At 36.8% G+C, this 18,638-nt stretch overlaps 1 protein-coding gene across 4 annotated transcripts in view; it reads right to left on the bottom strand.

Moving 5' to 3' along the window:
- Window positions 1–18,638, bottom strand: part of NNT (nicotinamide nucleotide transhydrogenase) — a 78,638-nt gene that overhangs the window by 31,448 nt on the left and 28,552 nt on the right. For all 4 annotated transcript variants that reach the window (XM_046672486.1, XM_046672485.1, XM_046672483.1 and 1 more), the window contains exons 8-14: window positions 8,449–8,582; window positions 7,970–8,161; window positions 7,047–7,200; window positions 4,031–4,192; window positions 2,875–2,985; window positions 1,457–1,602; window positions 42–237 (exon numbers count right to left, since the gene is read on the bottom strand). In XM_046672486.1, the coding sequence (XP_046528442.1) occupies window positions 42–237; window positions 1,457–1,602; window positions 2,875–2,985; window positions 4,031–4,192; window positions 7,047–7,200; window positions 7,970–8,161; window positions 8,449–8,582 (1,095 nt within the window). The remainder of the gene's footprint in view (window positions 1–41; window positions 238–1,456; window positions 1,603–2,874; window positions 2,986–4,030; window positions 4,193–7,046; window positions 7,201–7,969; window positions 8,162–8,448; window positions 8,583–18,638) is intronic.

Below are 18,638 nucleotides of genomic sequence, written 5' to 3' on the forward strand. Positions count from 1 at the left end.
GACATGGGTTCACACAAAGGCAGAAACCCACAAGTGCTTACCAATGGTACCGCCCAAAGCCATTGCTCCAGACATCTGAGCTAACAATTCAGGGCTTGGTTGTAGGCCTCCAAGGGTGGCTGCCAGGCCTCCAGCCACCCCAATCATGCCCAATGCATTGCCAAGACGAGCTGTTCCCTGGGTGGAAAGGCCAGCCAGGGCACCAACACAGCATAGACCTGAGGCCAGGTACATGATCTTTTCAAAGGAAAGGTAAGAAAGAGAAAGAGACTATCAAAACTTTCAGTCTATTAGCTTAGGGAGACCTCTCTCGAGGAAACATAATTCTCTAAGGACAATTTTAAATTCAGACAACAGAAGAACCAATATGAGCTCTTCTTTTAATATTTCAATATATTTTCTTATCCATTAGGGATATTAACATATTAAATCCTTTAAATTGTACCTGCAATTATAAAATATATGTAAATTGGTTTCTTCTGGATAAAAATACCTAAATTTAAGCAGAGTTATTATGGGATCTAGAGCAGACCAAATGCTATAAAGGAGCCAATTCCTGATGTTGTAAGTGCCCGGGACCACGCTGTATGCTTTACTTATGTTGTAACTCAGTCTCGTGAGATTCACAGGAGGAAAGAATCATCATCTTCATTTTACAAAAGAGAAAATCAAAACTTAAAGAGGTTACATAATTTTTCCAAGGTTAAATGATGATTACATAGCAAATCTAGGATTCAGATATGGGTCTCTCTGACTCACTGCTCCAACTCTTCTCAAAAAAGATTTTGTTCATCCAACAAATACTACATCTTGGAAACAGCAGAAACTAAGAGAGACATGATTTTCCCTCTGTCAGAGAGGCTGCAGTGTTGTGACAGTCATTGAAAAGAAATGGAAAATATTGAGATCAGAAGAAAGTTGAGTCTTTAACTGTAATTATATTTAGACACAGAACTTGCAAAGTTCAACTTGATTATTTCTGTTTTTCTATATAGCATTCACTTTTAAACTATCTTTTTTAAATGAATTGATATAACATCACCCAGTAACAAGAGACGATGCACTGGATTTGTAGGGGAAGAAAGTACATAGGAAAAAGACCAATAGTATTTAATAATAGAAATTTTTCAAATTTTTTACTAATTATTTCATTGTATCCTTACAAAAACTCCAGCCAAGTACATAAAGAGGATACTAATAACCTTCTCGACTCTTTTTACATGTGGAAAAACTTAGGGACTAACAAGTAAACCCACATTTACACAGCAGGTAAACCTGTCTCTAGAATCCAGGGTCTTGATTCTTAGGGGACGAGAATGTTCTATTTGACCACGATGTTTCTAGAGTTATTGTTGTATTTGCTTGGTAGGGTCTGAATTTTGGTAATGATAATGTTAAATCTAATTGGGAAGAAAACACAGCTGCAAAAATAAAAACTTGCAAAAGAGCCTCTTACTTGCTCAGTGTTATAACCACTGTAGAGAGCAGCCAAATATCCTCCCACAAAGGTGCCAGCAGGGAGCAGATACACGTAATTGTACTCTGGGGGATCAGTGGGGCGCTTGAACATGTCCAGCATTCTCTGAGTCACCAGAAAGCCACCTTATCAAAACAAATACAAACAGAAAGAGGTTATTTCACTGAGCAACAGGACTTTTTAAAGTGCTAGGATTTTTCTAGTTTAAGCACATCTTTATCATCTAGGAATAAATATAATTTGAAGTAACACTTTTTGTTGTTGGTGCTGTCAAGTTGATTCCAACTCCCAGTGATCCAACGTACAGCTGAGCAGAACCCCACCATGTCTTTTTGTGCCATCCTCTCCTCTTCCGGCACTAGCTCAGACAGTTCTCCACTGCTACTCATAGGGTTTTCACAGCGAATTGTTTCAAAGTGGGTGGCCAGGTCCTTTTTCCTATTCTGTCTTAGTCTGGAAGCTCTGCTGAAACCTGTCCACCATGAGTGACCCTGCTGGTATTTGAAATACCAGTGACATAGCTTTAGCATCACAGCCACATGCAGCCACCACAGTACAACAACCAACAGATGGGTGGTGTGGTTCCCTCACCGGGAGATGAACCCGGGCCACAGCGGTGAGAGCACCCAGTCTTAACCACTAGACCACCAGGGCTGGCTAAGTAACGCTTTAGAATCCCAAAATTAAAAGTTATTCTATTATTCAAGCCAGTTCCATTGAAGGGGGTAAAAAAACTCTATATTCAGAAAGAAAACTTGCTATCAGAGTGCGGAACCAACTATTTTTCCATGACTAAAATAGCCATTCAAACAGCTTGGGAATGCATAAGATCAAAGGCCAGTATTTTTTTCTAATAAGTTATCCTGTTTGTTAAACCCTATAATAAATGATAAAAGAAAAAAAATACCATATCAACAGGCACGAGGTTTCTTGGACACATTAAAGAATTTTTAGCTACAAAATAGCATCAAATGAGTTTTGTACACAAGTGATATGCTAGGCTTTCAATTTTTAAGAGCAAACACAGGCTAGGATAAGGCAAAAGGCTGAAACTTTATCTAAAATTATACTCATTTTAGAGATGTTATGGTGATAGCTTTAAGTCAACTTAATTCAAAACTATGCATTCACTAACTTTCCAGTTAACTTGCAGCAAGACATCATTTTATTTGTTTGGTCTGGGGCACTGTGGAGTGGTTTTTATCAAAAGAGTTTCTAAAAATTACAGATGGGCAAAATAACTAACGTTCCTTCACAAAGAGCATTTATGGTCTGAGTGAAACATTTTTTAAAGGCAAAAATTCTTAAAGTCAGAATGTCTATTTTATATCGATTTATATTTGCTTCTTATGCCTCTATTAAGAATAGCACTCTGGGTTCTTTCACCACCATCATACCTGCAATGTTGACGGACGATATGAATGTAGCAAGAGCAGCAAGGCCCTGAGAAGTTGTGGAAGGATACAAATGTCCTCCCATAAGCGCCAACCCACCAACTGCAGTCAACCCTGGGAAGAGAGTATCAATATGCGAATAGTTATAGTGACGCTGCCAAATCAAATGTCATAGCTGAAGGACCTCACGTGCACAGATTCATAAAGGAGAAAGTTCTTACACACCATTCTCACTGAAGTACTATTACAAGAAAAGGGTTAACAAAACTATTTCTCCTTTTGCATAAGAATTTGACCTTTCTTTAGCTTTCCAGCTCTGTTCCCCTGCTATAGATATAAATCAACAATATTATTAGACAACATTGCTTATGGCAAAAAGGGACCTCTGTGGATAAACTGCACCTGACCTGGAAGGAACTATGCATGAACTATAAATATATGATGGTGAAGCCAGAGTTTTGGGCTTTCCTGAGCACAGTACTTCTTGGAATTAGACATGTTCCCTGCGGAGATCCTGGAAGCTATGCTTGTGGCAATGTTATAAGAAATGCCCACTAGGGCCATGAGGCTTCCAAGCCAAGGCCACATCTCTCTAATGTGGGTCTCATTCTTCAGAACTGAGCCATTGCTGGGGGCAAAAGAGAACATCTCCTGGGCAGCCATGCGGACTGCTGCATGGGCCGCTCTGAAGACGTGTCACACCGAAGAGAAACGCCTGACACTGCCCTTCTGGCCAGTTGTATTTCTTGTCCCGTATGCTTCACAGTTTGACCTACTATAGACTTGCTGGACTGAAGGTTTAGGTGAATCTAAGATGATCCCCTAAAGGATAGTTGCAACTATGATTCTGAGAAACACCGGTTTCCAAACTTTATCAGAGGAATCCTTTCTTTAAAGGAAATCATAACAGAAAGAAATAACAGTGGCTCTGCAATGCTTGAAATGGGAGCAGCCCAAAGGCTTGACACATTCCCTCAGCCTCTGATTCTCCCAACCCCACCCCTGCACCCTCTGGGAGCCCAGCGCACCACCACCACCACCTCATATGCCATGCCATACAACTTGAAAACAGAGACCTTATAAACCTCTTTGAAAGTGCTCCTGGAGTTGAATAAGCCCATGAAAACCTAAGAGGAGGGAAAATAAGAGAAGAACAAACCTGAGATTGCATTAGTCACAGACATCAGTGGTGAGTGAAGAGCGGGTGTGACTCCCCAGACGGTGTGGTAGCCCACAATGCCGGCCAAGCCAAAAGTGGTCACCATCTGGGAAAAGGCCAAGTTGGGAGAAGCAATGCCCAAGCCCAGCATCCCGATGAGACCTAAAGAAAGAGAAGAAAGAGCGTGAGCTGACAACCAATTATCTCAGGAAGATTCGAAACACACACACAAACATGTGGCATAGTCAATGCTTTTAAATTCCACCTTTGCCAATATGAGATTTTTTTTTAGACATTTCATGATTGGGAGAGGGGGGAGAGGAGGTTAAAGATATTGTGAACAAAACTCAACTTCCTGACCACCACTCCCCAAAATAAAATAAATTGCAAAGATCTAGTAAAATTTATGAGTCACCTTAGTAACAATTTGCACATTTTGCTCTGTACAGCTCGCTGTTTTAACTTACATTGACAGTGCCACATGTGTTTAAAAAAGTGTTTTTATTCCAGAAGTAGAGGCCTATAGGGGATCTACCAAAGCATTTTCTACTTGGGTAAGACATAACCTTTATACAACAGGACTTTCGTGAGGCCAATTTCATGTCATTCTCAGACTTGGACAAGGAAGAGGGATTTGAAAAGAGTAGGCAGGATTTCATTCACTCCAGCACCTCCCCAAAACACATGGCTTCCACCCACCCGGGACAGAAGTTTTGCAATTGCTCCTGAATCTGGACTGCACTGCTGGCCAGGGCAGTCAGCTCCAGCCTCAACACCAAGTCAGCAAACAGGATTTTACAAAGAAAAGGAAAAAAAGATACAAATTAAATTAAGAATGTGCAGAATACAGTCAGCTCTGAACATACATCTTTAATTATCGCCTCTCCTAATAGGAAACATGTGGATGGCTGTTCTGCAACAGAAGAAAGGGTTACCTAGTGGTCAGTAAAAACAGAATGATAGTAGGTGACCAGAGAGCCAAAATTCAACTTTCCTGAATAAGGTATCTTTTTTCCATGATATGAACTATTTCTCTATAAGTGGCACAGCTAGAATATCTAGGAATTGACATTAATTTTACTTTAAACCATTCAATAAGACTGTAATTTTAATTTATATTTTCCTACCCATATATAAGATTTCCAGGGTTCCAGTGCATGACCTGTTAACCATCTATCCAGAGAGAGAATTAGATAGAGTATTGTTTTGTGTTCCAGTTTAACATTAGAGAAGCCATATAAATTTGTGGTTAAGAATACGTTTTCTTAAGCCAGATTGTCTGGTTCAAATCGGGACTCTGTGGCTTGCTAGCCGTGTGATCCCAGGCAAGCTACTTAACCCCTCTGTGTAATAGCATCCTTATCCATAAAATTATTAACCCTCTCTGTCCTCATCTGGAAAATGACAATAATAGTATGCCCACCTCACTGAGTTCTTACAAGGAATAAATGAGCTAAGGCATGTGAAATGTTTAGCATAACGCCTAGCACTCACTAAATGACCACATTAGTCAAGCAGCATTATCAGAACCACAGTACATTGTGTGGGGCATCTAAGATAGAAAGAACACATCTGAAGGTTTCCTTCTGAACCATTTAATAAACTAATATCTTTTCTATAATACATTCAATAAAGTCAAATGTGCCATTTCTATAGTTTGTATAACAGAGAAAAAGAGAAAAGCAGAGAAGAAAAGAAAGAAAAGGGGAAAAAAGCAAATCACGTTCTTTGAAGAATGCTATTCACATAGATTCCTAACACATATACAAGAAAAATACTTGTTTTTATTATAAAGAAGGAAGTTCAAGGTCAAAAACAAAGAAAGAAATATATGCATTTTTTTAAACTGGAATACGCCATTGTTACACACTCACACACTTTGACTTAAACATAAGAGAAACCCAGAAAAACAAATTACACATGCCTCACTCTATTTCCTTATGAATCTCCAAGAGAAAGGGAATTTACAATCCTACTGATCATACTCTCCATGTACAATAATCTAGTTTCTTTTCTTTTTTTTTTAAACAAGTAAGTGCAAGTAGGGACACTGCCCCATCTATTCACAACATCCACAACGAGAGGCTTTTCAGTCATTTTGCTGAGATTGCTCTTTATTCAAGGAGAGTTACATATTTAGCTTTAAAACATCTGGACTCACATGGGAATTTGGAGAATGCTGAGGCTACAAGAATTCTGTGTGCCTGGTGCTCATCCTTAATTCTTTATAGTTTGATTTTGTTTTGTTTTTGTTTTGGCTCTAAGCAGATCTAAACATTTTTAATTCATTCTATGAAAGAGAAACCAATTTAAAATCAAATATCATATTTCAGACTCTAACAACTCATAGCCAGAATAAATATTTATCACTATTTTACAATAATTCTTTAGTGTTTCCATGAAGATGAATTTAGAAGCAAAGAATTTGTGTTAAATTGTAAAGAGATAAATATTTTTAAAGTGAATTTTTTACTAGGTGAATAACTTAGAGTGTTAGTCAAATGTTCAAAGGCTATACCTAAATCAGTGTTTATTCTTCCATGTAAACATTTGGTTCCCCAGTCTTACTCAACTATGCAGATAGTCACAACTGATGTTTTATAAGCCACAAAAATAAATTAATAAATAACCACATTTATATGCATTAACAGCAATACAATCTAATGTACATCACTACTCTACATATTTGATGTAGATAAAATATTAATGATTATATTTAAAATGTTTATACTATAAAAGGAAAAGTATTAACAGCCTGCATACTATTTCACACATATTCATTGCAGTATTTAGCATAGTGCCTGTATCTCTTAGGGTGGGCAATCAATGTCCTGTCTTCAATTCTACAGAAGTAGACAAATAACATGTTTATGAAAATCACTTCTATCAGGCCAAATTCCTAATGGAATCCAAACAAGGACAACAGCATTTCACTTACTAATTCTTCTGACAATTAATATATTACCTATAAAGTTCAAATAATCAGGACTAGATCTTAATAAACGGGACCCCTCACCTGCTGTATATGCCGAAGCCGTTGTCATTGTCTTCTGGAAGGGTGTAATAGTAGCTGCTTTTTCAGCTTCCAGCTCAGCCACTGTCTTCTGTTTTACTGGGGCGCCCTGAGGAATATTTTTCGGTGTGGGAGCAGGAAAAATCACTTCACCATCCTAATAGAGATTAGAAAAAATCACATTTTTTAAAAAAATCAATCCAGTGTTTCAAAAACACAGATGAAAACTATAATGTTGCGAAAAACAAAAGTTCTTTCAAAAATAATTTTAGGGGCCGGGCTGGTGCCATAGGGGTTAAGTTCACACACTCCACTTAGGCAGCTGGGGTTCACGGGTTCGGATCCCAGGTGCAGACCTACACACCTCATGTCAAGCCATGCTCAACAGCATGCCACACACAAAATAGAGGAAGATTGGTACAGATGTTAGCTCAGGGCCAATTGTCCTCACACAAAAAAATAATAAGTTGTTAAATAAATATATAAATTCATATAATTTATAGCTTATCATGTTACATAAATATATAACATGTATATCAATACATAATGTTTGTGCTCTGTATACATGCATAGATATATAATTCTATGCGTATGGAACATACATGGAAGAATACAGATCAAACCCTTAAAAGCAGATAGGTGGGGGGAACAGTTAATCTTTACTTTATTCAGTTCTGGTTTTTTGTTTAGTCTGTTTCTGTTTTTCAAAAGCAACGCATATTTTAGGTGAGACGTTTGTATATAAGTCTTTGCAATATTTTCTTTAAATTGTACTGCATTTTTAAACAATTAAAATTGGCATAAACCCAACACATCAATACTTTATTAGAGTATATATCAATTCCAAAATAGGATTCTTTCATGAACAGAAATCCTAAAACAAATTTATATTAAAAACACAGAAAGGAACAGATCTCTTTACCTACCTTCATCACTACAGTTCCTCTAACGACATGACCCATTGTGCCAAAGTCAAAGTCATCTTTCACTTCAAAATAAAAGTTATCTTTGTCAGGGCTGATGGCCTTCAGGAGCTTGGTGATGTTGTTGGAATAGAGGGTGCTGGCCTGAGTGGCCATTCGGCTGGGAAGGTCTGTGTAGCCTATGTGAGTCACTCCCTAAATGAAGAAAAGTACAGTCAGAAAGATCCATTCCCATATGCTCATAAACTTTCTAGGACAATTCCCACATGGTCAAGGCTAAGTTTTTAAATTGTATATCTTTATAAATATACAAACATACAAACAAATACATATTTCAAAAAAAAGCTTTACATGTGCCTATTTTTAATCTTAAAAAATTTCAGGCCTCAGTTTCTCTAAAAATTTAAAGGAACAAACACCCTCTCGCAAATCACTAAAGATGTAAAAATTGGTTCATAGATAGAAGAAGCTTTTTGCTATACCTTGTGAACATAAAGTTCTCCTGGCTTAGTGGTTGCAAAGTTTCCGCCAGCCTCCGCAGCTAAATCAACAACAACTGAACCTTCCTTCATTGACTCGATCATTTCTTTACTAAATAAAACTGGAGCTTTTTTACCTAATAATATCAGAGGAAAAAAAGACAAATTATATTATAAAACTCTATATTCTAATTATTACAGTAGTCTCCAGGTATTCAGAAATTTAACATCTGAAATTTTAACTCTTCCAAGAGACCCCTAAAGCCCACAACACAAGTGAGACTGGTCATTCTCCTAAGGAAGAAATAGGATGAGTGTGACCAGCAAAGCCAGCGTGCAGGAGGGAGCCAATTAGTTAGCGAGAGAGCCTTGCCGTGTGCTCGGCAAGGAAATCTCAGTCAGCACAGCTCTTCTCAACTAATTTATATCCAGTACCACTCAGGAAGAAATCAACATTTTGCCTGGTTTTTTTAGAAATGCATAAGAAGAAGCTATTAAGGAAACTAGAATTGGACCCAAATTGCACCCAAATCGGACAACTCACAAAGATTACAAATGTCCAGGGAATATTCAACAGTAATTTATGTATCACAAAACAGAGTATTTCCAATCATTTTAACAAACGTCACCAGATTTCCCTCATGTTATATTAACCTACCTTAATTTGACACAGGATGACTTCGAGGAGAGACAGAGAAGTGCCATGAAATGAAAACAGTAGGCTACCACAACTCCAAAGGCTTAGGAGTCACTCATATGCATTCATGGCCACTTAATAACTATTTATTCTGTGCCTCTGATGAATCAAGTCCTATGCCTGGTGCGAGGAATATACTGGTAGATAAACAGAAAAGGTCTCCTCTGTTCTTACGGTACACATTCTCCTCATAAGATATTTCACATTTTAAATTCACAATGTGTTTTCAGAAGCTAATTCTTACACAGATGACAAAGCCCCAAACACAAGGATTTTTTTTTTTTTTAAAGATTTTATTTTTTGCTTTTTCTCCCCAAAGCCCCCCGGTACATAGTTGTGTATTCTTCGTTGTGGGTTCTTCTAGTTGTGGCATGTGGGACGCTGCCTCAGCGTGGTCTGATGAGCAGTGCCATGTCCGCGCCCAGGATTCGAACCAACGAAACACTGGGCCGCCTGCAGCGGAGCGCGCGAACTTAACCACTCGGCCACGGGGCCAGCCCCCCAAACATAAGGATTTTTCAAGCTAACATACATCAATACGTTCAGTGGGGGCCCATGCTGTCAGTATATTATTGTGTTTGTTTCATAAAACAATATAAATAGCTAAGCCAAAAGAAAAAAGGAAATAAAGTTGTGAAATTGGTAGTAGGGAAGCAGAGAGTTAATTGCCTAATTATCTTTATTTCTTCTTTTGAAAGTTTTCAACTCTGTTACAGAATTTTAGTAAAATAACATCGTCAATTTTATAAATGGAAACCAATTAAAAATAAAACTTGCACTATAAAAAACTGTTTTTTCAATCTGCTTGATTGGAATACATGTGATTCAAAAAAGAAAAATAACCCTTATTTGTAGTATTGTGGGGAAAAAAAAGTTGTGAATATACAAGCGGGTCTTTATGTAGTACTACCTCCTTTCTTGATGTAAACTTAGTACTTCCAAGATAAAAGTCTGATCCTAAGCCTCCTAATCCTGAAGGCCTTCCCCTTGGGTTGAAGTGCTCTTTCTAACATCCCTCTCATTACTGCCCCATTGGACCTTCTGCCCTGGCCACACTGGGCTAGCTGCCACATGGTTTGTTAGACGATCTCTGGTTCTCTCTTCTGAGTCTCCATGAAAGAGCAAGAATGAGGAGATAGTTTCCCCAAAGACAACACCCTGACATCCTGGTAGTTCACCACTTCCCCAAATTCTCTGGAAGTGTTCCTTTCTCCTTCCTTCCCCAACATAGTCCAACAAAGGTATCTTGAATATTTAACTAAACTTTACTCAAGCATGAGACTTTGGGGATGAAAACCACATACATCTGAGGGCTCTTCCCACAATAAGGTCATGCTGCTTAGTTCCGTAGTAAAGTTATGGATCATAAGGCTACAACCATATAAAGTGGCAAATTTAAAGTGTTAACCTGTACTTTCCAGGTGTTTAATGTCATCACCCTACCCTTTCTCTGGTCTAGAGCTTCTTCTCTATCAACCAGGATCTTGATTGTTATAGCTTTTCCTCCCACCTTACTGGTACCTTCCAGTCTTAGGTTGATATGCCTTAAACTACTCCTTTGGCTATATCTATTTGGATCCAGGTCCACCTCCTTTGACTTCTAACTGTACCAACTTTATGACCATCAACCTCACAAATTTGATTTGGCAACTAACTAATTTCTCCTGCCCCGGAAATTCTGGATTCCTTCTTTCTTCTGAGCCATCTATAGCTAAAGATCAGTCCCTGGACTGTAATGCTACCCATTTTACAAGACATCAAGTGGCCAAAACCATTTAGGCTCCCTAGAAAATATCCAATGTACAACCTATTTGTCCTCCTTGATTTTACTCATTCAACCTTCACAAAGCAATTATGCAGTGGCTAACACAACTTTAAACACACACATACACATTTTCATCTAGAGAGAGAAAGAGTGTTCTGTCTATATTATCACTCTGAAATTCAATCACTTTTGAAAGGATAGCATATTCTTTCACATAAAGTAATTTATTTAGTGTACAGCCAAACGACTGGAGGGTAAGTTTAAAAAATTTACTTAAGTCACAGAGGAATATTTAAAAGACATGGAATTATTATAAGTAAAAAGCACACAACAAAACAGTATGTATAGGATGCTTGTACTCTGTAAAAAAAAGTTTTTATATATACATACATAGGAATGTTTCATATATATACACTTACATAAAATTCTAGTAAATTCTCTATAGTATAGCATTTAACAATACCAGGATATCTTTGAGTGGTGAGACTAAGAATAATTTATTTTCTTCTTTGTGCTTTTCCTTATCTCGCAAATTTTCTATAAGAGCTCGTTTTAATTGCATAATTTAAAAATTTAATAAGGGCTAGAGGGAATACAATGATGAATATAATACTGCAGCTGCCTTCAGGCACTCACATGTGGATCAATTTTTTGAAAATTCTGGAAAGTGCAGAAATGAAAATTGAAAACAGAAGGGAAAAAAACAGAGCCAAAAGAGGAGCAGGGTAGTACATAAAAGTTCCAAACGAACAAATCCTCAAAAGAATAGGTCAAGAGGGAAAGATTGAGAAGGCAGTTTCAAAATACTATCTTACCCTGATGGCCTACAATGATACAAATGTGTGATAAATGTGGCATCACAAAAAGGAAAGAAGAAAAGGAATAGGTGATTAGTTAGGTATTAGGGGGAAAAAAATCTACCCAAATCTAATATCCTACTTCAAAATAAACTGTAAACTCTATAGATCAGAATTAATTATAAAATAAGAGAATCAACCCATAAAGAAAAAGCAAAAAGAAAACCTTAGAGAATATCTGTCTAGTCTTTGAATAAAAAAGTACTTCCCGAACTTAGAGCAATGGGGAAAATTACACAGAAAACATCAACAGATTTAAACATGAAAAATGTATATAAATACTACAATCTTCAAAAAAATAAATATGACAAAATATTAATATCATAAAAAGCTCACAGAAATTTAATAAACATCAAAACACGAAGATCCTAACAGAGAAATGAATAAATACAAATGGTCAACTCAAAGAGAAATAGTAACAATCAAATGAAAAAAAAATGTTCACCCGCACTAAGAATCAAAGAAATGTCAGTAAAAAAGTGAGATACTTTTTTTGCCTCTCAAACTGAAAGAGTCAAAAAATCATAATAATGTTGAAATGAAACAATCAGCTAGACAATCTGCTGATGAGATTATGAACTGCAAAATCTTTCAAGAAAGTATAGTTTATCAAGCATGTATCAATTGGCCAAAAATGCTGATACTTCTAAGATTTGTTTAATCCTGGGGAAATAAATGAAAATATAGCCATAAGAATTATGCAGAAAAAATGTTAGAGCATTATTTTTAACAGAAAAAAACTGGAAATAAATGAAAAGCTCAACTTTGAGGGAAGAGTATGGTACATTCAAACAAAAAAATTCTACAAAACCATTAAAATATACTTACAAAGAGTTCTTAATGACTCATCACATTATATTAAGGGGAAAACTTCAGATATAATATTAAATTGAGAAATAAGAAAGATACTCTGTCTTGATCTCAACATGATAAAAATGCATGGGAAATGGGCGAAAGAAAATGGTAAAATGTTAATAGTATTTATCACTAAGTAGAGGATCATGGATAATCTTTATTTTCTACTTTGTACTTTACTGTACTTCCAACAAAAGTCACATACCATTTTTTTGAAAAAGGTAAACAAATAAAGTACTCCTCAATAAGCACAGCCAGTTTCTCCAATGCGATGAGGAAATGGATTTAAAAATTGTAGTAGAAGAATTAGAACAAGTTAGAAATGGCCATTAGATCAACCTATTTACTGTCCAATTGAAAAGGTTCCACTCAAAGTCATCTGCTCTCCGTGCTACAGCAAATGAAGCTACACAGTTAGGACAGCCTTTCAAAGAGTGTGTCAAAACACTTATAAAGGGAGACAGAGGCATAACTAAAGATGGATAACCACTAGGAAGATGTGTACAGGTTTTTACAACATATAACACAGAAAACAATATATCCAATGTTTAATGCAAATCCTTCAACTATAAAGAGATGTCCCATATATCTCAGAGAGAGGTTTTAAAGATCCTAGATACAAGGATGAGGATCAAAAGAGCATAGCAGGTATTTCAAACACAACAGTAGGAGAAGGCAGAAAAGTGAATAAAAGAAGGCAGACAAGAGGTATTTTTTTCAGAGACACTATTGGGCTTTTCCTTTTTGACTGCTCATTCCTGTTAATTTTATCATTTAGCTGCAAAAGATGAGAAACACAAAAAGACCAAGAGTGTTACATTTCCTCAAACCACCCCACTAAAAAAAAAAAAATCACTTTGATAGAAAAAATTAACACGGAGAGAACTTTTTTCCTGGCACTATACAAACTGTGGGTGAAAGACTTGTCATGATGTCCAACTTCATGAAATTATTTCTTGGTTCCTTCTGGTTCATGGACATGAAGTTCCCTGGTAAGATTACTCAGTTCCCTCCCAGCTGGAAGTTTATTTCTGTACTTTCGTCAAGACAATGGCCAGACAGCATGCTCTCACAGTCATCATTCAAATAGTCATTCATTCATTGACTCAGTTAATACTTATTTTGCGCCTACCATGTGCAGGCTAGATTAGGACGGAAAATTTTACTTCTAGCTCTGAGTTCTAATAAATTAGAACTGAAAGAGGCTGCATTCAAAGGTTAGTGAACAGTTTTATTACTAGAATAGCTAATGTATTTAAAAGTACTCATATAAAATTTTAATTATAGAGTTTCCCAACTGGTTGGCCATTTTTGCAGGGGAGTAGGGGTGCCATAGATCACTGTAAGTTATCCTTGAATCCCTGTGTGCACCAAGAATTGACAGTAGACTGAATAAATGCCTCAAACATGTGCACTGTTTCTAGATGTACACATACATGGATGTGATTCATACAAATTTATTCTTAAATGTGACTAAATTCATACTATCTTTTCATACTCTTGTATTTTCTCATTAAAAAACAAGATGCAGTTTTAAAAGTATTAAAATTAGAAACCTAGAAAAAATTACTCATTTCTAAAAATAGCTTTAACAATTTATCACTACGTAGCAAAAGAATATATCATTGGCCTCTCTACAAGACTAAATTGAAAAAGTGATTTGACTTAAACTAAAGACCAATAGCTAAAGATTTACCAGAAAGTTTTGCAATATATTACACCTCTCTGAATGAATCAGGCCTAACACGATCATCTGAAATCAATAAATTCTCAGATTCTATCTTCCTGGGAAAAGAATCAAGCCTTCACAGATAATTTTAATCACACTAAAAAAGAAAAAAGAAAGAAAGAAATTAAGAGGAAACCACTAAAAATATTAAGAACAACAAAACACCACGATGAAATGGGTTTACCACAAAATTTTATAATGATTCCAAAGAGCACTTAGCATTATTTACTGGAATTATTCAATGGCATGTAATCAGATGGGGAAATTCCTAACTTCCTGGCCTGTAAGGCATCAAACTAGCCAGGCTCAAGAAAAACTTTCTGCTTTAATAAGAACTATATTTAACAATATAGTAGCAAAGAAGTTAATAATATAAATTAAAGAACATATTTATCCAAACCAAAATAAATTCTCATCAAGTACTAGTAAGACAAGGATAATTTTTAATGTAATGCAATACTATAATTGACTAAACGCAAAATAGAGTACGTAAAGACTTTCTGAACTATAGTATTTACACTTTAAGAAATGTCATGATAAGAACACAGTGTTGCACTGAGCATTGTTGGTGTTTACCCAGCATGCATTTCCTCCTCTTGTCACTACTCTAATTTCCATTTTCTCCACATAGTCTATGAACTTCAGGAGAAACGACCTCAGAAACTGCTCCACAGGCGGGCCTACCTGGCCTAAGGGTAATCTCATCACCTTACTAGTGGCTGGTTCTGAAATCCAGGTGTAAGCCGAGGAGCATCTGATTGCCCTGCCTACATGGACTGGTTCAGAAATGGGCACGTAACCCAATTAAGGCCAACTAGAAGAAAGGAAAGTTTGCTAAGGGCTTCTGAAAAAGAAGTTTCCTTGCTCTTTAAGAGGGAGCCAGCAGAGGTAGAGATACTGGCCTGTCTCGTCCTCTGGCTGTTGTGTTGTGTGAACTGCTGCTGCCTTCCACCACTGAGGATGAAATCAACTCAAAGAGAAGGGTGGAGCTGAAAGCATACAAAGGCACATAGCCAGAGTTCCCCTGACGCACCCCTATCCACAGCTACACCTGGACTTTTTTCAGTTACATAACCCAAGAAATTCCTTTCTTATTTAAGGCAGATTGTGTTGGAATTTCTGCTTCTGGTAGCCCAAGGCATCCTAACTGATATACATCAAAGGCTCTTTGGGAAATTTCAAAATCACAGATAGGGCTAAAGTTTAGGGTCTTGAGCTATAAAAACTTATACATATATGTAATACATATAAGGAAAAGAGCTCATTAATTATGTAATAGAGAGGATGTGGCAAAAAATTGCTAAACATTTGGTCCACTGGTCCATTATCTAATCAGTCTCCGATTTAGCCAGCCTAGTGGTGGTAGAGGTGGTAGTGGTGTTAGAGCAACGTATCGATGCAAGTCCTCCATCCTGTTATTGCTAAAGAGGCTATATGCAGCTGTGGTTGCAATCACAAAGAGATAAAGAGATTTTGACCCAAGCTTAAACAGTCAAGCAGAGTACTTTATATGAGAGTTCTCTCTCTGGAACCAGAGAAAAGAGTTCTCTGCATAATTAATTATTTGTATAAGGAACCAGAGAGAAAGGTTGGCAAATACTTGGATTTTACAAACTGGACGCCTTGAGATATTTCTAAATGTGATACTTAAAAACTAGGATTAGTCAACAGCGTATTTTAGCAGATTGGAGAAATCCCTAAAGATCTATTTAAAGAACAAACCTAAAAACAAGAACAGGTTTAAAAAATTTTTTAAGGATTAGCTTAATTTACCTCTCAAAGCTGCAAAAATTCTGTATAGATAAAAACCAAAATTAGTCAACATTTTACGATGGTTTCACAAGCTATGGGACTTCTCCAAAAAGGAAAACAATCTACCCAATTTAAATGGTAGCACAGATAAGGAAATATATAATATTCTTATATAAATTATAATTCTTTGTGTTCCCTTCAATACATGTTTAGATGTACATTAGCTATCAAAATCCCTTAAAATTAAAGCAATGAATATTTATTATACATTCTGATTTTACTACTTAACATCAAATAATTAAAAGATTATTTTTTTAAATAGAAATAATACTGTTTATTTCCCATGTCATTCAAATTAGGTCGGAATGAGGTAACTGACAAAAAAGCCTTAATGAAATGGCTAGCTTCAGAAAATTAAGATGAAAAATAAATAAGCTACATTTCTCGGCGGGAAAACCTAAGCCAGATGGCCATCTAATGAATGCTGGTTTTGTAACTTCACGGCTATGTCCATAAGCCTCCTGATCTCAGGGACGATCTTTGACATTCCATGCAATCCTTGAGAACGTCTGGACTTTCTATTGCAAAAGTCAACACGCATTTCAGTCCTGATCTGACATCCCCAATGGAAGAAAGAGGAATTGTGCTACTATTCTCTATGCCAGGCCCTAAACTGGGTTTTAGCTTCATCTATTCCTCAAAACAACTCTGCAAGGTAGAAATTTTTACCCCCTTTTCAGAGATGAGGAATCTGAGGTTTGGGAAGACACATCAGCTGATAAGCAGTGGAACTAGAATTAGAATCTACACTCTATGGCTCTAAATCCATAACCTGATTCCCAATAAAAGGATTAAACATCAGCAAATAAAATTACAAAGTGGGAAGAGAAAAGAGGCTGTTGGCTGCTCACAAAAATCCATGTTTATTATGGGCTAAATTGTGTCCCCTGAAAATTCAGATGTTGAAGCCCTAAGCCCCAGCACCTCAGAATGTGACTGTATTTGGAGTTAGGGCCTTTAAAGAAGTGATTAAGTTAAAACGAGGCCATTTGGGTGGGTCCTAACCCAACCTGACTGGTGTCTTTAGAACAAGAGGAAATGTGGAACAAAGACCATGTGAGGACACAGCAAGAAGAGGACCATCCATAAGCCAAGGAGAGAGGCCTCAGAAGAAACCAACCTGCTGACACTACGACTTTGGACGTCTAGCCTCCAGACTGTGAGAAAATAAATTTATGTTGTTTAAGCTGACCAGTCTGTGGGATTTTGTCATAGCAGCCTTAGCAAACTAATACAACATTCTCTCATTCCTGGGCACACAGCTAGGCAACAATCCCCAGCTTCCTTCACAGTTAAGTTTGACCATGTGACCAAGTCTTAGCAAAAGAAATGTGAGCAGGAGTGATGTATGGCACTTCCAGGCATTCCATTTATACTTCTCCAAGTCCGTTTCCCTTCTGGCTAGCTGGAATAGAGACAGTGCCCAGAGTGACTTCATAGCCTCATAATGATGACGGCAACAATGTTATACCTGAATCTGCAGATGACCACGTGAAGAAGAGTTGCCCACCAATGTGTCAACCACCCATTACTGTTAACTAAGCAAGAAGTAAATTTCTATAATGTCTGAGCCATTATACACTTTTAGGTTACTTTGCTATAGCAGCTAGGACCACCCTACCTAATACTGAGGTACAAGAAAGTATAGGGAGAATGGAAAGAAGGAAATACAGAAATGCATACGGTAGGAAGTACTAGTTGTTAACAGTAACTCTATTGGGTACTGCTTCACCAGAGACAGCCTCAGCCTCCCAATCCTTTTCAACTCAAAGACTGCCAAGGAGGGGAGCACAGTGCTTTCTAATCTTGTAACAGACTTTTGGAGAAATAACAGACCAAACCAGAACATAATTCTGTGCCATAAATTTCCTAACAGAACATTTATTAAATTTAGCCCAGTCACTCACTAAATGTGCTCAAACACACTCTAAGAAGTCAAGACTGGAAAATGACCATGGGAAACTCTACAATTTTGGCATCTTTCTCTTGATAACAAGTTGCCCTGTCTGTGTTGAAAGCTACCAAAAGGTGTATAGACAGCATGTGGTTTACCACCGTTTGATGTTGCAACATTTAAGTACTTCTCTCTGTCCTTCAAAATTCTCAAAACACAGGAAACTTTGTACAACTAATATTACAAAATTCCCAAAAGTCATATAACACATTTAAAGGAGGGGAAAATGGCAATAAATCAGATTAGTCAGTAAAAAAAAAAAAGTTAATTCCAAAAAAGTTGGAAGTCACTGATCTATATAGTTTTGTCCTTTAAGATCATGATGTTTACAGAAGAAGGAAAAGAACAATCTGAAAAATAAACCTTCACTTTAGAGAAAAACTGAATAGTCATCAAAACAATACTATCCTTGTGGAATTTCACAAATGGAGAGTATATCATTGTATTGAGTTTGACAACTACTGTGGAAAGTTGTTCTTTTGTACTATATTTCTGCTCCATGTGAAAGATGGATTCAAAGACAC

The sequence above is a fragment of the Equus quagga genome, chromosome 9, assembly GCF_021613505.1.
Source record: "Equus quagga isolate Etosha38 chromosome 9, UCLA_HA_Equagga_1.0, whole genome shotgun sequence".
In the NCBI taxonomy this organism is placed as follows: Eukaryota; Metazoa; Chordata; class Mammalia; order Perissodactyla; family Equidae; genus Equus; species Equus quagga.